This window comes from Macaca mulatta, chromosome X (genome assembly GCF_049350105.2).
Source record: "Macaca mulatta isolate MMU2019108-1 chromosome X, T2T-MMU8v2.0, whole genome shotgun sequence".
Classification (NCBI taxonomy): Eukaryota; Metazoa; Chordata; class Mammalia; order Primates; family Cercopithecidae; genus Macaca; species Macaca mulatta.
In genome coordinates, this window is record NC_133426.1 from 49,196,930 (window position 1) to 49,217,481 (window position 20,552).

Sequence of the window (20,552 nt, forward strand, 5' to 3'; positions counted from 1 at the left end):
CCTAAAGTGTTAGGATTACAGGCATGCACCATTGTGCCGAAGCTCATAGTTTCTATATTCCAAGAGTGAGCTCACAATCAAATGAGTCCTTTAACTTGTCCTGTACCCTGAGCAGAAAAGCAAGGCTGAAAAATGAAATGGTTCCCACCTCAGTCAACTCAGTTCCCACCTTAATTCGCAGCTCATCATACCACTTATGATTTCATCTTTCTATTAAGTACTTGAAATGGTTTTTATTATACCCTAAATTTTGGTAAACCTTGGGTTTGTTTCTAGCTTCCCTACTGGTTCACCCATCCCTTTCCCTTGTCCTTGTCCCAGGACTGCACCAGAAGTAGAGGATGGAACAATGATCTTCCCACCTTCTTGAAGGCAACTTTCTCATATGGTACAGAACTGGTACCAGCCTGGGGGATGGGAGGAGTCCCATGGGTCAGTCATCATCTGTGTCACTAGGGCCCATGTACTGGCAGATGGCATCGTAGTGAAGCTCCACCACCTGATCTTCTCTTGGCAGTTGCACCAAAGCCCGGCTCCGTGCTCTGTCCCGGCTCAGCAAATGTCCCACCTGGAACAGAGGTGAAGTGGAATCAACGAGGCCAGCCTAGACCCTGGGACAGGCGCTGAACGACCCACAAACCTCTACTGCCAGGTCTGAGACTCACCCTTCCAGCCTGTGGGCCCAGCACGACCATCACACGGTCACCCAATGCCTTGGGAACCAGGGTTTCCAGCATGTCTTCCCTCAGGCCTACAGATAAGGGAGAGGGGAGTGAGGCCCACAGCAAGGACCAGCCCAGCCAGCGTCCTGTCACAAGGGCCTTTCCTGGCCAGGCGTGGTGGCTCACACCTGTAGTCCCAGCACTTTGGGAGGCTGAGGTGGGAGGATCGTTTGAGCCCAGGAGTTGGAGACCAACCTGGGCAAGATGGTTAGACCTTGTCTCTACAATTTTTCTTTTTTTTTTTGTTTTTTGAGACCGAGTTTGGCTCTTGTTGCCCAGGCTGGAGTGCAATGGTATGATCTCGGCTCATGGCAACCTCCACCTCCTGGGTTTAAACGATTCTCCTGCCTCAGCCTCCTGAGTAGCTGGGATTACAGGTGCCCACTACTGTGCTTGGCTAATTTTGTATTTTTAGTAGAGACGGGGTTTCGACATGTTGGTCAGGCTGGTCTCGAACTCCTGACTTCAGGTGATCCACCCTCCTCGGCCTCCCAAAGTGCTGGGATTACGGGCATGAGCCACTGCACCCAGACTACAAAAATTTTAACATTAGCCAGGCGTGGTGGTGAGTGTCTGCAGTCCCAGCTACTTAGGAGGATGAGGTGAGAGGATGGCTTGAAACCAGGAATTTGAGGTGGCAGTGATCCATGATGGTGTCACAGCACTCCAGCTCATGCCTGTAATCCCAGCACTTTGGGAGGCTGAGGCAGGGGGATCACAAGGTCAGGAGTTCGAGACCAGCCTGGTCAATATGGTGAAAACCTGTCTATTAAAAATACAAAAATTAGCTGGGTGTGGTGGTGGGCACCTGTAGTCCCAGCTACTCAGGAGGCTGAGGCAGAAGAATTGTTTGAACCCAGGAGGTGGAGGTTGCAGTGAGCCGAGATCACGCCACTGCACTCCAGCCTGGGCGACAGAGCAAAACTGTGTCTCAAAAAAAAAAAAAAAAAAAAAAAAAAAAAAAAAAAAGAAGGGCCTTTCCTGTATTCCCTGGAGCCACTCTATACCTGTTGACAGATGGAGTCCCACCACATCCATTTCACAGATGAAGAAGCCTAAGGAGTAGTTTCCAAAAATCACTGTAATCAAAGGAGCATGTCTATATGGTGGTGGTGATAACAACAGGCACTTTTTATTGTGGGCATGTTTTAACCCCTGCCCTGCACTGAGAGCTCACTACACATCCCTTCACTAAGGCACCAATCACAAGAGGAAGAAATAGTAATTTCCATGCTAATTTGACAGACCGGAGGCTGGGCGCAGTGGATCACGCTTGTAATCCCAGCACTTTGGGAGGCTGAGGCGGGAGGATTGCTTGAGGTCAGGAGTTCAAGACCAGCATGGCCAACATGGTGAAACTCCATCTCTACTAAAAACACAAAAATTGGCCAGGTGTGGTGACGCTTGCCTGTAATCCCAGCTACTCAGGAGGCTGAGGCGGAAGAATTGCTTGAACCGGGAGGTGGAGGTTGCAGTAAGCCGAGATCACGCCACTGAACTCCAGCCTTGGTGACAGAGCAAGACTTTGTCCCCCCCAAAAAAAAGAAAGAAAAAGAAAACTTGACAGATTGGGAGAGTGGAGTGAGGCTCAAGATAACCACCATCATGGAAGTGTCTAATGTTCTATAAGAGGATGCTAGGCCTTGCAAAATACCTGAATTCTGCCCAACCTCCCAGCTTTGCCTGGGCCACGCTCTGGGCCTAAGACACTCTTCTTGATCAACCTCCAGCTGCCATCACTCAAACTCACCTTCCAGGACTCGGCCTTCATCTGTCCGACATACACAGGTATCTGGGCTTAGGACATCTTCAATTATCATCTGGGGATACAGGTTAGGGGGATGTGAGATTTTAGAGAGGTAGGGGGGCCCAGTCCCTGGAGGAGGGGAAGGGGACTCAAGCTGCAGGGTTCCCACCTTGGTGTTGTAATATTGGCCTCCTTTGTACATCTTGTCCACAAACCGCACGCGCAGGTCCCTGTGCAACCAGTGCTGACTCCTGGGGGCTGCTTTCTCACTCTTGGCTGCAGGCCCATCCAGTCTGTGGAGAAGGTCCGAGCATCAGGCTTAGCTCTTCATCAGATGCACTTTACAGTTGCCCTCCCTTTGCCTATGCTATGAAACCCACCCACAATGTAGTTCCCAGTTCCTTCTATGAGCCTGCCTTGCCTTGGAAGCCTTCCCGGGCTGCTCGAGCCTACCCACAGCCCTGCCCTCTTGACCCCTCCCATATGCTCAGAGTCCCACCGGTCTGGAAGGTGTTTCCGCTTCCTCTCTGAGTTGTCCTGCTGGACGTGGAGTTCTTGATTCCGGAGGGTCTTCCGTGATGAGGCAGTTCCATTCTGTTGCCCTGGGGAAGGAAGTTTTGCTCACCTGTCCTGTTCAAGAGGTTATGAGAACGAGGACAGAGCCTCAGTGTCTCACTGCCCTTTCCTTCCAAGGCCATGTCTCAGCCTAGAGCCACCTCCCACCTGCCAAAGTACCCCTCTCACCCCTCATGCATTTGCTAGTAGAATGCCTCTCCCCGACCTCTCAACCATTTCAGCTTCCTTCAGGAACCCTCCCACAGCTGACCTAGCCCACACCAACAATGCTCACCTAGTGTCGACTAGAGATTCCCGGAAAGCTCTGTCTATACCCATTTGCCAAACTGCCCCATCCTACTGAAATGCCTTCGCCTGTGCTGTTCTGTCTGCCTAGAATTCCTTCCTTCTTGGTCACACCCTAATTCTAGCAGTTCTCACTCCCTAGTAAAAGAGAGGTTCATCACCCCAAATGGACAAAGATCTCGAGGGTAGGAACTGCTTTCTGCACCTGTTTCTTCCCACTCAGAGACAGGCTACAGACCCAGGGGTATGACATCGACCTTTCTCCAATCAAATGGAGTAAGTCACTTACGCCCATTCTCACCTCCTGACCTCTGATTGGAAGTCATACCTGCCAGGCACACTGCTGCCCCTCCCTGCTGCAGATCTAAAACCACTCCATGAGCCAGGCCCTGCCACCCCTAGGAATGCGTCGTCAACTCCCCTAGCTCTACAAGAGGCTCACTCACTGAGGTCCAAGGTGTTCTTGTTAAACTCCTGCTGGGAGACAGGCCGCAGGCAGTACTCACTAACAGTCACCACCCGGCTCCCCACAGCCAGACGAACCATGGCCCGAACATTGTCAGGATCGAGGCCTTCCACCTAAAGTGTTGAGGGGAAGAAGTCAGGTAGGGGTTGTGGACTCCACCCACATTCCTAGGACCAAGATGTCAATCCCTTACCTCTAAGAGGCCTGCTTCCTCTGTCTCCCCAACCAGACTCTGATCCCTAAGAAGTGGGACTAGGTCTGGTTCCTGTGTCTCCCTCAACTGACTGTGGGGCTTCCTTGGATCCTTTAAGCATTTAATCCTCAGGGACTTGTGGCATATGGCACTCTCTTCCTTTTAGCTGGGAACTGAGGCTCACAAAGGCCAGCAAGTGGTCCCGGGTTACTGAGTGAGGCAGTGGGCCAAGCAGACCTAAAAGACTAGGACTCCCAGCCTTTCTACCTCAAACCCAATTATTCCTCCATCTGACCCTCGGATCAACCTTCCCTACTGCCTGTTTTGGGCTCCCGGGATATCTTGGTTCCTTACCTTCCCATAGAGGCCTCGGTGAGGGCCAGAAAGAACCACCACAGCTCCTCCTGGCACCAGCCCTTGAGGCTGATCTTCCTTATCCTTCTCTTGCTCCTCATCTGGCCTTGGCATGTGGGAGGGGCCGGTGGGGGTCAAGGCCTGGGCCTCAGACAGGTTGGCACCCAGCCCTAACCCCTTGGGCCTCAGTGAGTTGACACGGGGCTTCACTACTCTGCAGGGAGAACATGGGTTTGTTGGAGAGGATGCAATAGTCTTCAACACCTTATTTACCTCCTCTCCCTGCCCAAACCCCCACCCCCACCATTGACATTTTCTTTTCTTTTCTTTTTTTTTTTTGGAGACGGAGTTTTGCTCTTGCCATCCAGGGTGGAGTACAATGGCTCAATCTCGGCTCAATGCAACCTCCGCCTCCTGGGTTCAAGCGACTCTCCTGCCTCAGCCTCCCAAGTTGCTGGGGTTTACAGGAGCATGCCACCATGCCTGGCTAATTTTGTATTTTTAGTAGAGACAGGGTTTCACCATGTTGGTCAGGCTGGTCTCGAACTCCTGACCTCAGCTGATCCGCCCTCTTTGGCCTCCCATAGTGCTAGGATTACAGGTGTGAGTCACCATGTCTGGCCCCCATCGGTATTTTCAAGGTTGCCCTTTCCGATCTCATATTAGGACTGTTTTTGACCTACAGAAACAGCAATTTCATTTGGTTCGACCTAATAACATGCTGCATATACCATCTATTACATAATATCTACAGTGAGATCAGAGGCAGATCACTGTAACCAAATATACTATTTCTACAGGGGAAATCATATGAATATTCACACCAAGCAGGAGAAACGGACTATAAAAACTCAACATGGTTGGGCACGGTGGCTCATGCCTGTAATCCCAGCACTTTGGGAGACTGAGGTTGGCAGATCACCTAAGGTCAGGAGTTCAAGACCAGCCTGGCCAACATGGGGAAACCTCATCTCTTCTAAACATACAAAAATTAACCAGGCGTGCTGGTGCATTCCTGTAATCTCAGCTACTCAGGAGGCTGAGGCAGGAGAATCACTTGAACTCAGGAGGTAGAGGTTGCAGCGAGCTGAGACTGCACCACTGCATCCCAGCCTGGGTGACAGACAGAGACTCCATCTCAAAAAAAAAAAAAAAAAAAAACTCAACGCCAATTCAGGTCATAGTTGGCTGCCAATGGGTTATGAAAAAAATGTTTGGTTTTCACAATTCTTGAGTTTGCAATTGCGAAGAAAGGGTTGTAAGTCTGCATGACAATAGCAAATGTTTAGTCTACGCTTTCTTGGGGTCAGGGCCTACTGTATGTGCTTTACGTATATAGTTTATCTTTTTTGTTTTTTTTTTTTTGAGATGGCGTGTCACTCTGTCGCCCAGGCTGGAGTGCAGTGGTGCGATTTCGGTTCACTACAAGCTCCACCTCCTGGGTTCACGCCATTCTCCTGCCTCAGCCTCCTGAGTAGCTGGGACTACAGGCGCCCGCCACCATGCCCGGCTAATTTTTTGTATTTTTTTTTTAGTAGAGATGGGCTTTCACCGTGTTAGCCAGGATGGTCTTGATCTCCAGACCTTGTGATCCACCCGCCTCAGCCTCCCAAAGTGCTGGGATTACAGGCACAAGGCACTGCGCCTGGCTCTAATTTCTTTCTTTTTTTTTTTGAGACGGAGTCTCGCTCTGTAGCCCAGGCTGGAGAGCAGTGGCCGGATCTCAGCTCACTGCAAGCTCCGCCTCCCGGGTTTACGCCATTCTCCTGCCTCAGCCTCCGGAGTAGCTGGGACTACAGGCGCCCGCCACCTTGCCCGGCTAGTTTTTTGTATTTTTTAGTAGAGACGGGGTTTCACCCTGTTAGCCAGGATGGTCTCAATCTCCTGACCTCGTGATCCGCCCTTGTCGGCCTCCCAAAGTGCTGGGATTACAGGCTTGATCCACCGCGCCCGGCCTAATTTCTTTTCTTAAAATGAATTAATCTTTTGTAGAGATGGGGCCTCCCTATGTTGCCCAGGCCAGTCTCAAACTCCTGGGGTTAAGTGATCCTCCTGCCTCAGTCTCCCAAAATGCTGGGATTACAGGCATGAGCCACTACCTGGCCTATGTGTATAATTTCATTTAACTCTCACAACAGACCTGTGAAGTCAGTACTATTACCCCCATTTTTCAGATGAAGAAATTGATGTCCCTAGAGGCAGACTTTATATAAATGGGATCCTATTAGAGTTTCAAAGGGCAAATGGGAGTTTAAAACAGTAGTGGAAGGGGCTACTGAATTAGTTAGGGCGATAATGTATCCTCCCTCCCTGCCTGGAGTGGTTCTGGTTTGGCAGTGACCCTGGGGATCTTGATTGCAGCCTGATCTGTCTGTCCCCTCGCCCCTATCCCAGAACTCACTGATTGAAGGTGCGGCCGATGCCCTCGCCAGGTTTCCAGCCCATGCCCCGCAGCATGGCCAGCCCATAGGCCTCCACGGGGACCGCCTCATAATTAGCCTCCTCTGGCACCTACAGGTTCAGGTAGAGGAAGGAGGGTCAGGCTTTGCTTACACTGGGTCCTCTGTTTGAAGTGCACTTGCTGCCACCCACTGGGAGACCTGCTACGCATCTTTTCCAATCAGCTCAAGGGTGTTTTGATTTCCTCTTTCCATCCCTCACTGTACTCCTCCATGTTCAGTCCTTCAACAAATAGAAAGCACCTAGTCTATGGCAAGTACTGTTCTAGGTACTGGGGATGAAGCTGTGAACCAAACAGACAAAAACCCCTACCCTTGCAGAGCTTCTGATCTAGTTGTGGAGACATACTATAAATAAAACCCAGAAAACATGATATGTCAGGTGGTGACGTATAGAACAAGAAAGCAGGGTAAGAAGATGCAGAGGGATGGAGAGGGAGTGCCTCTGGGTTGACATTTAAGCAGAGATCAGGAAATGATAGCAGAGGGAGCCATGAGGATATGAGAAGAAAGTGTCCCGAGCTGAAAGCACAGTTACAGCAAAGGCCCTGAGGCTGGACAAGGCTTGGTATGTGTGAGGGGTAAAAGTCACCATGACTGAAATGGAGATAGTGAGAGTAGAGAGCAGAGAAGGGTGGGGAAGAGATCAAATCAGGAGAGCTGGGCAGGAGTCAGAGGACCCTGAGCCAGGTGGGAGCCATAAGAGGGACCAGTGAGGAAATTACTCTAATAGTCCAGATGAGAGATGCTCGTGGCGGTGAGAAGTGGTCAGTTCTGGGTGTCATTTTGAAAAAAGATGAAGGATTGTGCTGGCAGAGTGTATGGGGCATGAAATAAAGAGGGGAATTGAGGATGACTCCAAGGTTTTCTTTTTTTTTTTTTTTTTTCTTGAGATGAAGTCTTGCTCTGTTGCCCAGGCTGGAGTGCAGTTGCACAATCTCAGCTCACTGCTACATCAGTCTCCTGGTTTCAAGCGATTCTCCTGCCTCAGCCTCCTGAGTAGCTGTGATTACAGACATGTTCCACCATGCCCAGCTAATTTTTGTAATTTTACTAGCGATGGGGTTTCGCCATGTTGGTTAGGCTGGTCTTGAACTCCTGATCTCAGGTGATCCGCCCACCTCAGCCTCCCAAAGTGTTGGGATTACAGGCTTGGCCGACTCCAAGGTTTTTATGCTGAGTGAGAGGAAGGATGGATGGAATTTTTGGTCACCTGATATGTATAAAGCTGCAGGAGGAGGTTTATAGAGGGAAAAATTAGAGGAATGAGGTTAAAGCTGGAACAGGATGAAAGGATGAAGAGGGAAGTGAGGATCTTTTTTTTCTTTAAAGATGAAGGAGCTGGGCACAGTGGATCATGCCTGTAATCCCAGCGCTCTGGGAGGCCAAGGTGGGTAGATCACCTGAAGTCAGGAGTTCAAGACCAGCCTGACCAACGTGGCGAAACCTCGTTTCTACTAAAAATACAAAAACTAGCCAGGCGGTAGTGACACGTGTCTGTAATCCCAGCTACTTGGGAGGCTAAGGCAGGAGAATCGCTTGATCCCGGGAGCGGGAGGTTGCAGTGAGCCGAGATCGTACCACTTCACTCTAGCCTGGGCCACAGGGCAAGACTCTGTCTCAAAAAACAAAAAACAAACAAAAAAAAAAAAATTGAAGGAAATCAGAGCACATCTGAAGGCTGAAGAGAACAGTTCAGTTGAAAGAGAGTGTTCTGGGGCTGTAGGAGAACTAGACTCCAAAGAAGCAATGTAAGAAATTTATGAAAGAAGAGGTGAAAAGTCAGGTCTGTGGGTATGAAAGACAGACTTGGTTACTCCTGTAGACACGCCTCTCACATCTCCTCGTCACCTTCCATCATCACTCCTTCCCATTCACTCCAGACACACCACATGTTGCCTCACTGATGGACACACACCACATCGATTTTCTGCCACTATGCCATTGCTTGGGCTGTTACTACCAACAGGAACACTCACTCTGTTCTTCCCTCTCACTAAACCCTACTTATCCTTCCAGACCACTCTGGTCTAAGTCCCCAGCATCTCTAGCCTGGACTACTCATCCCCTTGCTTCCACCTTCACTAATGAGTCTGTTCACAGCAGCCAGAGGGATGCTGTCAAATCATAAATCATATTTCATCTATGCTCAGGGCTTGCCTAGGCTCTCATCCCACTCAGAGTAAAAGCCAAAGTCCTCACAATGGCCTACAAGGCCCTGCCTTGTCTAGCACCCCCATCTCCTTTCTGACTTCGTCTACTATCCCTTCCCCTCACTCATTCCACTTCAGTCACACTAGTCTCTTTGGTGTTCCGCAAACACTCTAGGCAGTGTCTACCTTCAGGGCCTTTACATTTCCTGTTCCCTTTGCTGCACACCTCATTCAGATAATCCTAGGATTCAAGTACGTTTTTAGCATCCAGATATCCAGATTCATTTGGTAATGCTTCCAAAAAGGATGACAGGAGAAAGGACAGGTGGCGGGCCTCTAGCACACAGACTTTCCCTGCTATGTGCAGGGACACAGCCTAGCAGACAGGGCAAAGAAAGGCTGGGGCAGGAGGGGGACAAGGGGCCAGCTCACTGTCTCTGCCCGGGGTTCGCTGTCTGCCCCTTCCCCGCTGGGGGTGCATCCTTTCTGGATCATGGGGATAGCGAGCGTGGGGTCGACACCCGCATTCTCTCTCTCTTCCAGAGACTTCTTGGATTCTAAGGGAAGAATAGGAGGGAGCAATGAAGTCCCACTCTATCCTTCCACCTTCTTCATCTTCTTCCTTCACTGGGGAAGGGTAAAGGGGCATCACTCACCCTCAATGAGCTCCTTCACAGCCTGGGACAGCACCCCATCTGCCAAGGCCTCAGTATCTGTGGATGGCCCAGGGGGCCGGGCTGGTGACTGCCTGCGATGGCCATTCTGGATCAAAGGGATGACGAGTTCCTTGGGGGCTTCCTGGGGCTTCACACTGATGTGGACACAGAGGGGTGGGGTTGGGAGAATGGCAGTGTCAGTGGGTCACACTCCTTTATTCAGAGAAAACACGAGAGCCAAACTCACCCCAGCCCCACAGACCATGCCTTCTCTACTCCATGTCTGGATCTCCTGTACCTCTCTGATCGTGCATTCTTTGGATTATCCCCCCCAGTGCCCCCAACTCGTAAATGTCAGTGCCTTCGAGAAATAAGTCCTGGACTCTCTGTTTAACTCAAGACCGGCTTCCACAATGGCCCACAAATCACTATCTTCAGCCTAGACCCTCCCTAGCTCCAGGTTCCCAAACAGCTTCCCAGATGCCTGATTCTCTTCTGGAAATCCCTCCCTCAGACTCTCCTCTCCTCATTAAGCTGATGGTGGCCTCCATCAACCTGAATCTGCCGCTCCATCCCGTTCCCCATATCAGAGAAGCCCCACCACTTCAGCTGAGACACTAGCAGGTCCTGTCATTTTCTCATTCTTTCCTTCTCCCAGAACGCACACACCTCAGTGTCCTCAAGTCCTAAAGACACTTCTTCTCAGTGATACATCCTCTCTTCGCAATTCCCACGGCTATCAGGCCCAATTTCCCCACCCCTCTTATAAACTCCAGCCTTCTGGCCTTCACGAATTTACTCAGGCTGTGCTTCAGGCTTAACAGGTCACTGTCACCAAGACAAACGACTGAGTGAGGTTCCTCCCTCCCGCTTACGCCCACCGCAGCGATTTCCAAGGTGTGAAAGACCCGGCGCGTCACCTCTGCAGCTCCCTCCCTTCCACGGTTTTCAAGAAATCCTTCTCCTCCGGAGATGGCCTCGCGCCGTCTCCCGAGTCGGCCAGCCGCCTCCGTGCGGACGTGCGAGTGAAGCCGAATGAAATTGGGGCAGTGGAAGCAGCCGTCAGCGGCAAAACACCCTCTTCGGAGTCAGCCATCTTGCCACTTTTCCCAGGCCTGCGCGCTGCTTGCTGGGAAATTTAGTTTGGGTTCAGATCGCTAGGGGCCGGCCAAAGTGCGTAAAAACTACCTTCCCATCAACCACTGTGGCACCGGCGGGAGGGGGCGGTAAGGGGCCGTGGGAAGTAATTGTCGCTCTTTCAAACGTCGTGGGAGTGCGTCGCGCCAAGTGCACAGGGAAATGTAGTTTTTTTTGTTTTGTTTTGTTTTTGTTTCTTTTTTTTTTTTAAGATGGAGTCTTGCTCTGTTGCCCAGGCTGGAGTGCAGTGGCGTGATCTCGGCTCACTGCAACCTCTGCCTCCCGGGTTCAAGCGCTTCTCCTGCTGCAGCCTCCCGAGTAGCTGAGGCTACAGGCATGCGCCACCACGCCCGGCTAATTTTTGTATTTTTAGTAGAGACGGGTTTCACCGTGTTAGCCAGGATAGTCTCCATCTCCTGACCTCGTGATCCGCCTGCCTCGGCCTCCCACAGTGCTGGGACTACAGGCGTAAGCCACCACGCCCGGCCGGAAATGTAGTTTTTAGCGAGGTAGGCATGGTGGAAGGTGGATTCATTCTTGCCAGGCATTGATTCCTTCGTGTAGGCGTTTGACAAGTATTTATGGAGCGCCTACTGTGTGCCCTACTCATGTGGGAAGTGTTGATGAAGTAAATCATTTAGAAATAATCAGCCAGGTGTGGTGGCGTGCACCTGTAGTTTCATTTAGCCCACAGGCTGAGGCAGGAGGATGGCCTGAGGCCCAGGAGTTCGAGGCTGCACTTAGCTCCTATCGCGCCACTGCATTCCAGCATGAGTGACAGAGCGATACCCCGTCTCTAAAAAAGAAAAAGTCAGGGTCGGGGGCGGGGGAAGGAGTGTCAGTTGTCTACAATAGTAAATAATAGACATAAAGTGCCTACTGGCCAGGCGTGGTAGCTCATGCCTGTAATCCTAGCATTTTGGGAGGCCTAGGCTGGTGGATCACCTGAGGTCAGGACTTTGAGACCAGCCTGACTCATATGGTGAAACCCTGTCTCTACTAAAAATACAAAAATTAGCCGGGCTGGTGGTGGCACCTGTAGTCCCAGCTACTCAGGAGGCTGAGACAGGAGGATTGCTTGAACCCGGGAGGCAGAGTTTGCAGTAAGCCGAGATCCCGCCACTGCACTCCAACCTGGGCGACAGAGCGAGACTCTGTCTTAAAAAAGAAAAAGAAAGAAAGAAAGAAAGAAAGAAATAGTGCCTACTGACCAGGCTCATACCTGTAATCCCAGCACGTTTGGAGGCTGAGGCAGGCGGATCACTTGTGAGGTCAGTAGTCCGAGACCAGCCTGGCCAACATGGTGAAACCCTGTCTCTACTGAAAATACAAAAATTAGCAGGGCATGGTGGCACGTGCCTGCAATCCCAGCTACTCAGGAGGTTGAGGCAGGAGAATCACTTGAACCCGGGAGGCAGAGCTGAGATCTCAACACTCCAGCCTGGGTTACAGAGCGAGACTCAGTCTCAAAAAAAAAAAAAAAGAAAAGAAAAAGAAAAAAGAAAAAAATAAACTTGTAGTTTAGTAGGGAATATAGACATTTAAATACATATTTAAAAAATATAGCAACATGTGCCAAGCTTAGTGGCTTACGCCTGTAATCCCAGCACTTTGGGAGGCCTAGGTGGGAGGGTTGTTTGAGCTCAGGACTTTGAGACCACCCTGGGCAACATAGTGACACCCTGACTCTACAAAAAAATGTAAAAATTAGCAGGGTGTGATGGCACACATCTGTGGACCCAGCTACTTGGAGAGCTGAGTGGGAAGGATCGCTTGAGCCCAGGAGGTTGAGGATGCACTGAGTGGTTATCAGGCCACAGCACTAAAGCCTGGGCAACAGGGTGATACTTTATCTCGAAAGAAAGAAAGAAAGAAAGAGAGAGGAAGGAAGGAAGGAAGGGAGGGAGGGAGGGAGGGAGGGAGGGAGGGAGGGAGGGAGGGAAGGAAGGGAGGGAGGGAGGGAGGGAGGGAGGGAAGGAAGGAAGGAAGATATACAAACACATACATATAGCAACATTAGGCCGGGCGCGGTGGCTCAAGCCTGTAATCCCAGCACTTTGGGAGGCCGAGACGGGTGGATCACGAGGTCAGGAGATCGAGACCATCCTGGCTAACACGGTGAAACCCCGTCTCTACTAAAAAATACAAAAAAAAAAAACCTAGCCAGGCGAGGTGGCGGGCGCCTGTAGTCCCAGCTACTCGGGAGGCTGAGGCAGGAGAATGGCGTGAACCGGGGAGGCGGAGCTTGCAGTGAGCTGAGATCCAGCTACTGCACTCCAGCCTGGGCGACAGAGCGAGACTCCGTCTCAAAAAAAAAAAAAAACAAAAAAAAAATACATATAGCAACATTAAGCATTAACAGCAAAATATATATATACACACATATACATATAGCAACATTAAACATATTGTGAGAACCAGGTCCTAAGGCTTCAAAGATTACTGATATGAAGGAAAAATGAAGCAGTCAGAAAATTAAAAAAAAAAAAAAAGATTATTGAGACAGATCTCTCTTGTGTAGGACCTCAAGAGTTCATACAGGCCGGGTACGGTGGTTCATGCCTGTAATCACAGCACTTTGAGAAGCCAAGGCAGGTGGATCACTTGAGGCCAGGAGTTCAAGACCAACCTGGCAAGCATGGTGAAACTCTGTCTCTACTACGCATACAAAAATTAGCCGGGCATGGTGGCGGGCGCCTGTGGTTCCAGCAATTCAGGAGGCTGAGGCACGAGAATCGCTTGAACCCGGGAGGCGGAGGTTGCAGTGAGCCGAGATCATGCCATTGCACTCCAACTTGGGGGACATAATGAAACTCTGCCTTAGAAAATGAAAACAAATTTTTTTTAATTAAAAAAGGAGTTTATACAGAGTGGCTTATACCGAGTTGCTGGGTGTGGTGACTCATGCCTGTATTTTCAGCACTATGGGAGACTGAGGCAGGAGGATTACTTGAGGCCAGGAGTTGGTGGTTGCAGTGAGCTATGATCGTGGCACTGCACTATAGCTTGTGTGACAGAGCAAGACCCTGTCTCTAAAAAAGTAAATAAATAAAATAGTTTGTACAGTAGATGACAGATACTTAAACAGATATTCTTAAGAAAGAGTTAATATAATTCTGTTACAAATCAGGCTCAAGGAAATCACTGAAGATGTGTAAAATAATTTTATGTGAGATTCATTATTGTATTATTGTGGCAAAAGCTTGAAGACCACTTAAATTATCAACAGAAGGGGATGCAGTAAATGAATTATAGCACACACCTTGGATGGAAGAAATATGCCTTTACATTGGAAGTTATAAACAAATAAATAAATATATTTTGAGACAGGGTCTCGCTCTGTTGCCCAGGCTGGAGTATAGCGGCGTGATTTCAGCTCACTGCAATCTCCACCTCCTGGGTTCAAGCGATTCTCGTGCCTCAGCCTCCTGAGTAGCTGGGATTAGAGGTGCCTGACACAATGCTGGGCTAATTTTTCTATTTTCAGTAGAGGTGGGGTTTTGCCATGTTGGCCAGGCTAGTCTCAAACTCCTCACCTCAGGTGATCCACCTGCCTCGGCCTCCCAAAGTGCTGAGATTACAGGCCTGAGCCACTGCATGACCAGCCACTATAAATATAATTAAATGGACTGGGCATGGTGGCTCATGCCTATAATCCCAGCACTTTGGGAGGCCGAGGCAGGCAGATCCTCTGAGGTTGGGAGTTCGAGACCAACCTGGCCAACATGGTGAAACCCCATCTGTACTAAAAATAAAAAATTAGCCAGGCATGGTAGTGGTTACCTGTAATCCCAGTTACTTGGGAGGCTGAGGCAGGAGCATCACTTGAACCCAGGAGGCAGGGGTTGTGGTGAGCTGAGATCACGCCACTGCACTCCAGCCTGGGTGACAGAGCTAAATTCTCTATCAAAAAAATAAATAAATAAATAAATAAACAAACAAAATAAACAAAAAGAAAAGAAAAAAAACATAAATTTTTTTAATTATACTTTAAGTTCTAGGGTACATGTGGATAACGTGCAGGTTTGTTACATATGTATACCTGTGCCATGTTGGCGTGCTGCACCCATCAACTCGTCAGCATCCATCAACTCGTCATTTACATCAGGTATAACTCCCAATGCAATCCCTCCCCCCTCCCCCCTCCCCGTGATAGGCCCCAGTGTGTGATGTTCCCCTTCCCGAGTCCAAGTGATCTCATTGTTCAGTTCCCACCTATGAGTGAGAACATGCGGTGTTTGGTTTTCTGTTCTTGCGATAGTTTGCTGAGAATGATGGTTTCCAGCTGCATCCATGTCCCTACAAAGGACACAAACTCATCCTTTTTTATGGCTGCATAGTATTCCATGGTGTATATGTGCCACATTTTCTTAATCCAGTCTGTTGCTGATGGACATTTAGGTTGATTCCAAGTCTTTGCTATTGTGAATAGTGCCACAATAAACCTATGTGTGCATGTGTCTTTATAGCAGCATGATTTATAATCCTTTGGGTATATACCCAGTAACAGCATGGTACTGGTACCCAAAACAGCATGGTACTGGTACCAAAACAGAGATATAGACCAATGGAACAGAACAGAGTCCTCAGAAATAATACCACACATCTACAGCCATCTGATCTTTGACAAACCTCAGAAAAACAAGAAATGGGGAAAGGATTCCCTATTTAATAAATGGTGTTGGGAAAATTGGCTAGCCATAAGTAGAAAGCTGAAACTGGATCCTTTCCTTACTCCTTATACGAAAATTAATTCAAGATGGATTACAGACTTAAATGTTAGACCTAATACCATAAAAACCCTAGAAGAAAACCTAGGTAATACCATTCAGGACATAGGCATGGGCAAGGACTTCATGTCTAAAACACCAAAAGCAACGGCAACAAAAGCCAAAATTGACAAATGGGATCTAATTAAACTAAAGAGCTTCTGCACAGCAAAAGAAACTACCATCAGAGTGAACAGGCAACCTACAGAATGGGAGAAAATTTTTGCAATCTACTCATCTGACAAAGGGCTAATATCCAGAACCTACGAAGAACTCAAACAAATTTACAAGAAAAAAACAAACAACTCCATCGAAAAGTGGGCAAAGGATATGAACAGATAGTTCTCAAAAGAAGACATTCATACAGCCAACAGACACATGAAAAAACGCTCATCATCACTGGCCATCAGAGAAATGCAAATCAAAACCACAATGAGATACCATCTCACACCAGTTAGAATGGCAATCATAAAAAAGTCAGGAAACAACAGGTGCTGGAGAGGATGTGGAGAAATAGGAACACTTTTACAGTGTTGGTGGGATTGTAAACTAGTTCAACCATTATGGAAAACAGTATGGCGATTCCTCAAGGATCTAGAACTAGAAGTATCATATGACCCAGCCATCCCATTACTGGGTAAAATATATAAAATTAAATGAAATGGGGACATGCCATGTTTTGGAAGGTAGATTAGTATGGTTGTTTGGAGAATGGTCTTAAAAACAGGCAACCCATTATTCAATCTCACGGCCATGTTTCCAGGCCTAGAAGCCCTGGGCATCCTGGGATGGGCCCTGGAATCTCAAGGGTAAAACCACTTTGCTTTCCAAGACACAACAAAATTCTTTAAAATATATTTAGGCCGGGCGCGGTGGCTCACGCCTGTAATCCCAGCACTTTGGAAGGCCGAGGCGGGCGGATCACAAGGTCAGGAGATCGAGACCATGGTGAAACCCCGTCTCTACTAAAAATAGAAAAAAATTAGCCGGGCGCAGTGGCGGGCGCCTGTAGTCCCAGCTACTCGGGAGGCTGAGGCCGGAGAATGGCGTGAACCCGGGAGGCGGAGCTTGCAGTGAGCCGAGATTGCGCCACTGCACTCCAGCCTGGGTGACAGAGCGAGACTCCGTCTCAAAAAAAAAAAAAAAAAAAAAAAAATATATATATATATATATATATATATATATATATTTAAAGGTTAGGCACGGTGGCTCATGCCTGTAATCCCAGCACTCCGGGAGGCCAAGGGAGGAGGATCGCTTGAGCCCAAGAGTTGGAGGCTGCAGTGAGCTATGATTGCACCACTGCACTCCAGTCTGGGCAACAAAGCCAGTGAGGCTCAGTTTCTTTAACTCTTTTTTTTTTTTTTTTTTTTTTTTGAGACGGAGTCTCGCTCTGCCGCCCAGGCTGGAGTACAGTGGCCGGATCTCAGCTCACTGCAAGCTCTGCCTCCCGGGTTCACGCCATTCTCCTGCCTCAGCCTCCCGAGTAGCTGGGACTACAGGTGCCCGCCACCTCGCCCGGCTAGTTTTTTTGTATTTTTTAGTAGAGACGGGGTTCCACCGCGTTAGCCAGGATGGTCTCGATCTCCTGACCTCATGATCCGCCCGTCTCGGCCTCCCAAAGTGCTGAGATTACAGGCTTGAGCCACCGCGCCCGGCCAACTCTTTTTTTTTTTTAAGAGACAAGGTCATGCCTGGCCAACTCAGTCTCTTAAAATAAAAGACTTCTGGGGAAGCTGAAACAGGAGAATTGCTTGAACCTGGGAGCTGGAGGCTGCAGTGAGCTGAGACCGTGCCACTGCACTCCACACTGGGCAATACAGTGAGACTCTGACTTGAAACAAACAAACAAAAAGACTTCTGGCCAGGTGCGGTGGCTCACGCCTATAATCTCAGTATTTTGGGAGGCCAAGGTGGGCGCATCACCTGAGGTCAGGAGTTTGAGATCAGCTTGGCCAACATGGTGAAACCCCGTCTCTACTAAAAATATAAAATAGTTAGCTGGGCGTGGTGTTGGGCACCTATAATCCCAGCTACTCCGGAGGCCGAGGCAGGAGAACCGCTTGAACCCGGGAGGCAGAGGTTGCGGCGAGCCAAGGTTGTGCCACTGTACTCCAGCCTGGGCAACAGAGCAAGACTTAATGTCAAAAAAAAAAAAAAAGAAAAAGACTTCAGACTTCTTTTTTTTTTTTTTTTTTTTTTTTTTTTTTTTTTTTTTTTTTTTTGAGACGGAGTCTCCCTCAGTCACCCAGACTGGAGAGCAGTGGCATGACCTCGGCTGACTGCAACCTCCACTTCCCCCAGGTTCAAGCAATTCTCCTGCCTCAGCCCCCTGAGTACCTGGGACTACAGGTGCGTGCCGCCATGGCTGGCTAATTTTTTGTATATTTAGTAGAGACGGGGTTTCACCATGTTAGCCAGGGTGGTCTCGATCTCCTGACCTTCTGATGCACCTGCCTTGGCCTCCCAAAGTGCTGGGATTACAGGCGTGAGGCACTGCACCCAGCCTGGTTTTGTTTTTTTGTTTTTGTTTTTTGTTTTTGATTTTTGAAATGGAGTCTCGCTCTGTCAACCCAGGCTGGAGTGCAGTGGCAAGACCTTGGCTCACCGCAACTTCTGCCTCCTGAGTTCAAGAATTCCTCCTGCCTCAGCTTCCCGAGTAGCTGAGATTACAGGCGCCCGCAAACGCCTGGCTAATTTTTGTATTTTTAGTAGAGGCAGGGTTTCACCATATTGGCCAGACTGGTCTCGAACTCCTGCCCTCGTGATCCACCCGCCTCGGCCTCCCCAAGTGCTGGGATTACAGGTGTGAGCCACCATGCCTGGCCCCTTGTCTGTTTTTTTTTGTTTTTTTTTGAGATGGAGCCTCATTCTGTGGCCCAGGCTGGAGTGCAGCAGTGCCATCATGGCTCACCACAACCTCTGCCTCCTGGGTTCAAGTGATTCTCCTGCTTCAGCCTCCCAAGTAGCTGGGATTGCGGGTGTGTGCCATCACGCCCAGCTAATTTTTGTATTTTTAGTAGAGACAGGGTTTCACCACGTTGATCAGGCTGGTCTTGAACTCCTGACCTCAGGTAATCCACCCACCTTGGCCTCCCAAAGTGCTGGGATTACAGGCTGAGCCACCACGCCTGGCCCAGAAAATACTTCTGAAAAATATAGTTCAGTTATTTTCTGGAACACCCCTTAATATGGATTTGTCTTGTGATTTCTCATTATTAGACTGAGATTATGAGTTTTGGGCAAGAATGTCATGAAGATGATGTGCCCTTATAATCACATCATATCAGGGAGTTCATGATGTTGATAAATCCTATTGTTAATTACATGAACATGAATCAGTTGGTTAAGGTGTTCTCTACCAGGCTTCTCCACTGGTTCCATTGCCTGCAATGCAAACTGTCCGGGGTGGAAGTGATACCCACTTCCTAAAGCAGCTGCCTGAGGCAATGTGCGCAATGCAGCCTTATACACACTGGGACAAGAGGTCCCTGAAGGAGTTTTGCTTTTTGTTTTCAAGCAAGAGTTCCTAGGAAAACCTGAGCGTTTTACCTTCTCAGCTGGTTCACACTTTGTCTCTGACTTGTTCCTGATATGTATCATGGAGATTACCCCAGCTTAACCTGATCCTGATGCATTTTTTTTTTGAGACAATTTTGCTCTGTCACCTAGGCTAGAGTGCAGTGGCGTGATCTTGGCTCACCGCAACCTCCATCTCCCGGGTTCAATCTATTCTGTCACAGACTCCTGAGTAGCTGAGACTACAGGCATGTGCCACCTCGTCCCACTAATTTTTGTATTTTTAGTAGAGATGGGGTTTCACCATGTTGGCCAGGCTGGTCTTGAACTCCTGAGCTCAAGCGATCCGCCTGCCTTGGCCTCCCAAAGTGCTGGGATTATAGGTGTGAGCCACCGCAGTAGACCTTGATGCAAAATTTTTGGTGGTGAAAATATAATGGTGGTTCATACCTGTAGTCTCAGCTACCCTGGAGGCAAAGGTGGGAGTGTTACTTGTACCCAGGAGTTTGAGACCAGACTGGGCAACATAGTGAGATCCTGTCTGTAAACAAAAGAATAAAAATGAAGGAGGAAGAAAAAATATATAATAAGAGAAAAGATCTTTGTTTCTGTCTTTACTTCATACTGAAAAACTCAGGAGCAACATTTAGAAAAGTATTTGCTTACCATATAATTAAGGAAGACCATGTCCAAGTTTTACAAAACCAGCCATTTATTCTTTCGTTCATTCAATAATCATTAGTTGAGTATCCACTCTGTTAACAGGTCCTGCCTCCAAGGAACTCATATGAGATGGGCAAATCAGGGATTACGAATGTGTCTAAGACCTCAGACACAGAGGGCTGTAGGGAAGGGTGGTCAAACAGACAAAATGGGGATTAATTGTGCCCAGCACTACTTCCAAAATGGACTGAAGACTGAAAAAGGATTGTGAAGGATGGCAGGAAGTGAAGTTGGAGTGATGTGCAGAGGCTAGGTCATGGATAGCAGGGAATCTTAGGACTTTGCTGGGGTAATGAGGAAGTCATGAGAAGGTTATGGGACATGACAAAAATTTGTATTTTATTAAAAAGTATATAAAAAAAAAAGTAGAACAGCCTGGGCAACATGGCAAAACCCCATCTCTACAAAATATCAAAAATTGACCTGGCGCGGTGGCTCACACCTGTACCTGTAATCACAGCACTTTGGGAGGCTGACGCGGGTGGATCACGAGGTCAGGAGTTTAAGACCAGCCTGGCCAATATGGTGAAACCCTGTCTCTACTAAAAATTCAAAAATTAGCCAGGCATGGTGGCGCCCACCTGTAATCCCAGCTACTTGGAAAACTGAGGCAGAAGAATCGCTTGAACCCGGGAGGTGGAGGTGGCAGTGAGCTGAGATCGCGCCACTGCACTCCAGCCTGGGTGACAGAGTGAGACTCTGTCTCAAAAATTAAATTAAATTAAATTAAATTAAATTAAATGTAAAAATAAAAAATTAGCAGGGTATGGTGGCAGGTGCCTGTATTCCCAGC

The 20,552-nt window shown here is 48.7% G+C and overlaps 1 protein-coding gene and 1 long non-coding RNA gene across 2 annotated transcripts in view; both read right to left on the reverse strand.

Annotated features, from left to right (window-relative positions):
- LOC144338605 (uncharacterized) overlaps positions 1-20,552 on the reverse strand; it is a 60,081-nt gene that overhangs the window by 20,221 nt on the left and 19,308 nt on the right. The gene's annotated exons all lie outside the window — the stretch shown is intronic.
- GPKOW (G-patch domain and KOW motifs) lies at positions 208-10,719 on the reverse strand. Its single transcript, XM_015127394.2, has 11 exons — positions 10,532-10,719; positions 9,612-9,766; positions 9,388-9,512; positions 6,745-6,854; positions 4,344-4,557; positions 3,777-3,909; positions 2,969-3,071; positions 2,639-2,762; positions 2,473-2,542; positions 666-751; positions 208-568 (listed from the first exon to the last, which is right to left on the reverse strand). The coding sequence occupies exons 1-11, from the start codon at positions 10,705-10,707 to the stop codon at positions 434-436; spliced, it is 1,431 nt and encodes a 476-aa protein (XP_014982880.2). The 5' UTR covers positions 10,708-10,719; the 3' UTR covers positions 208-433.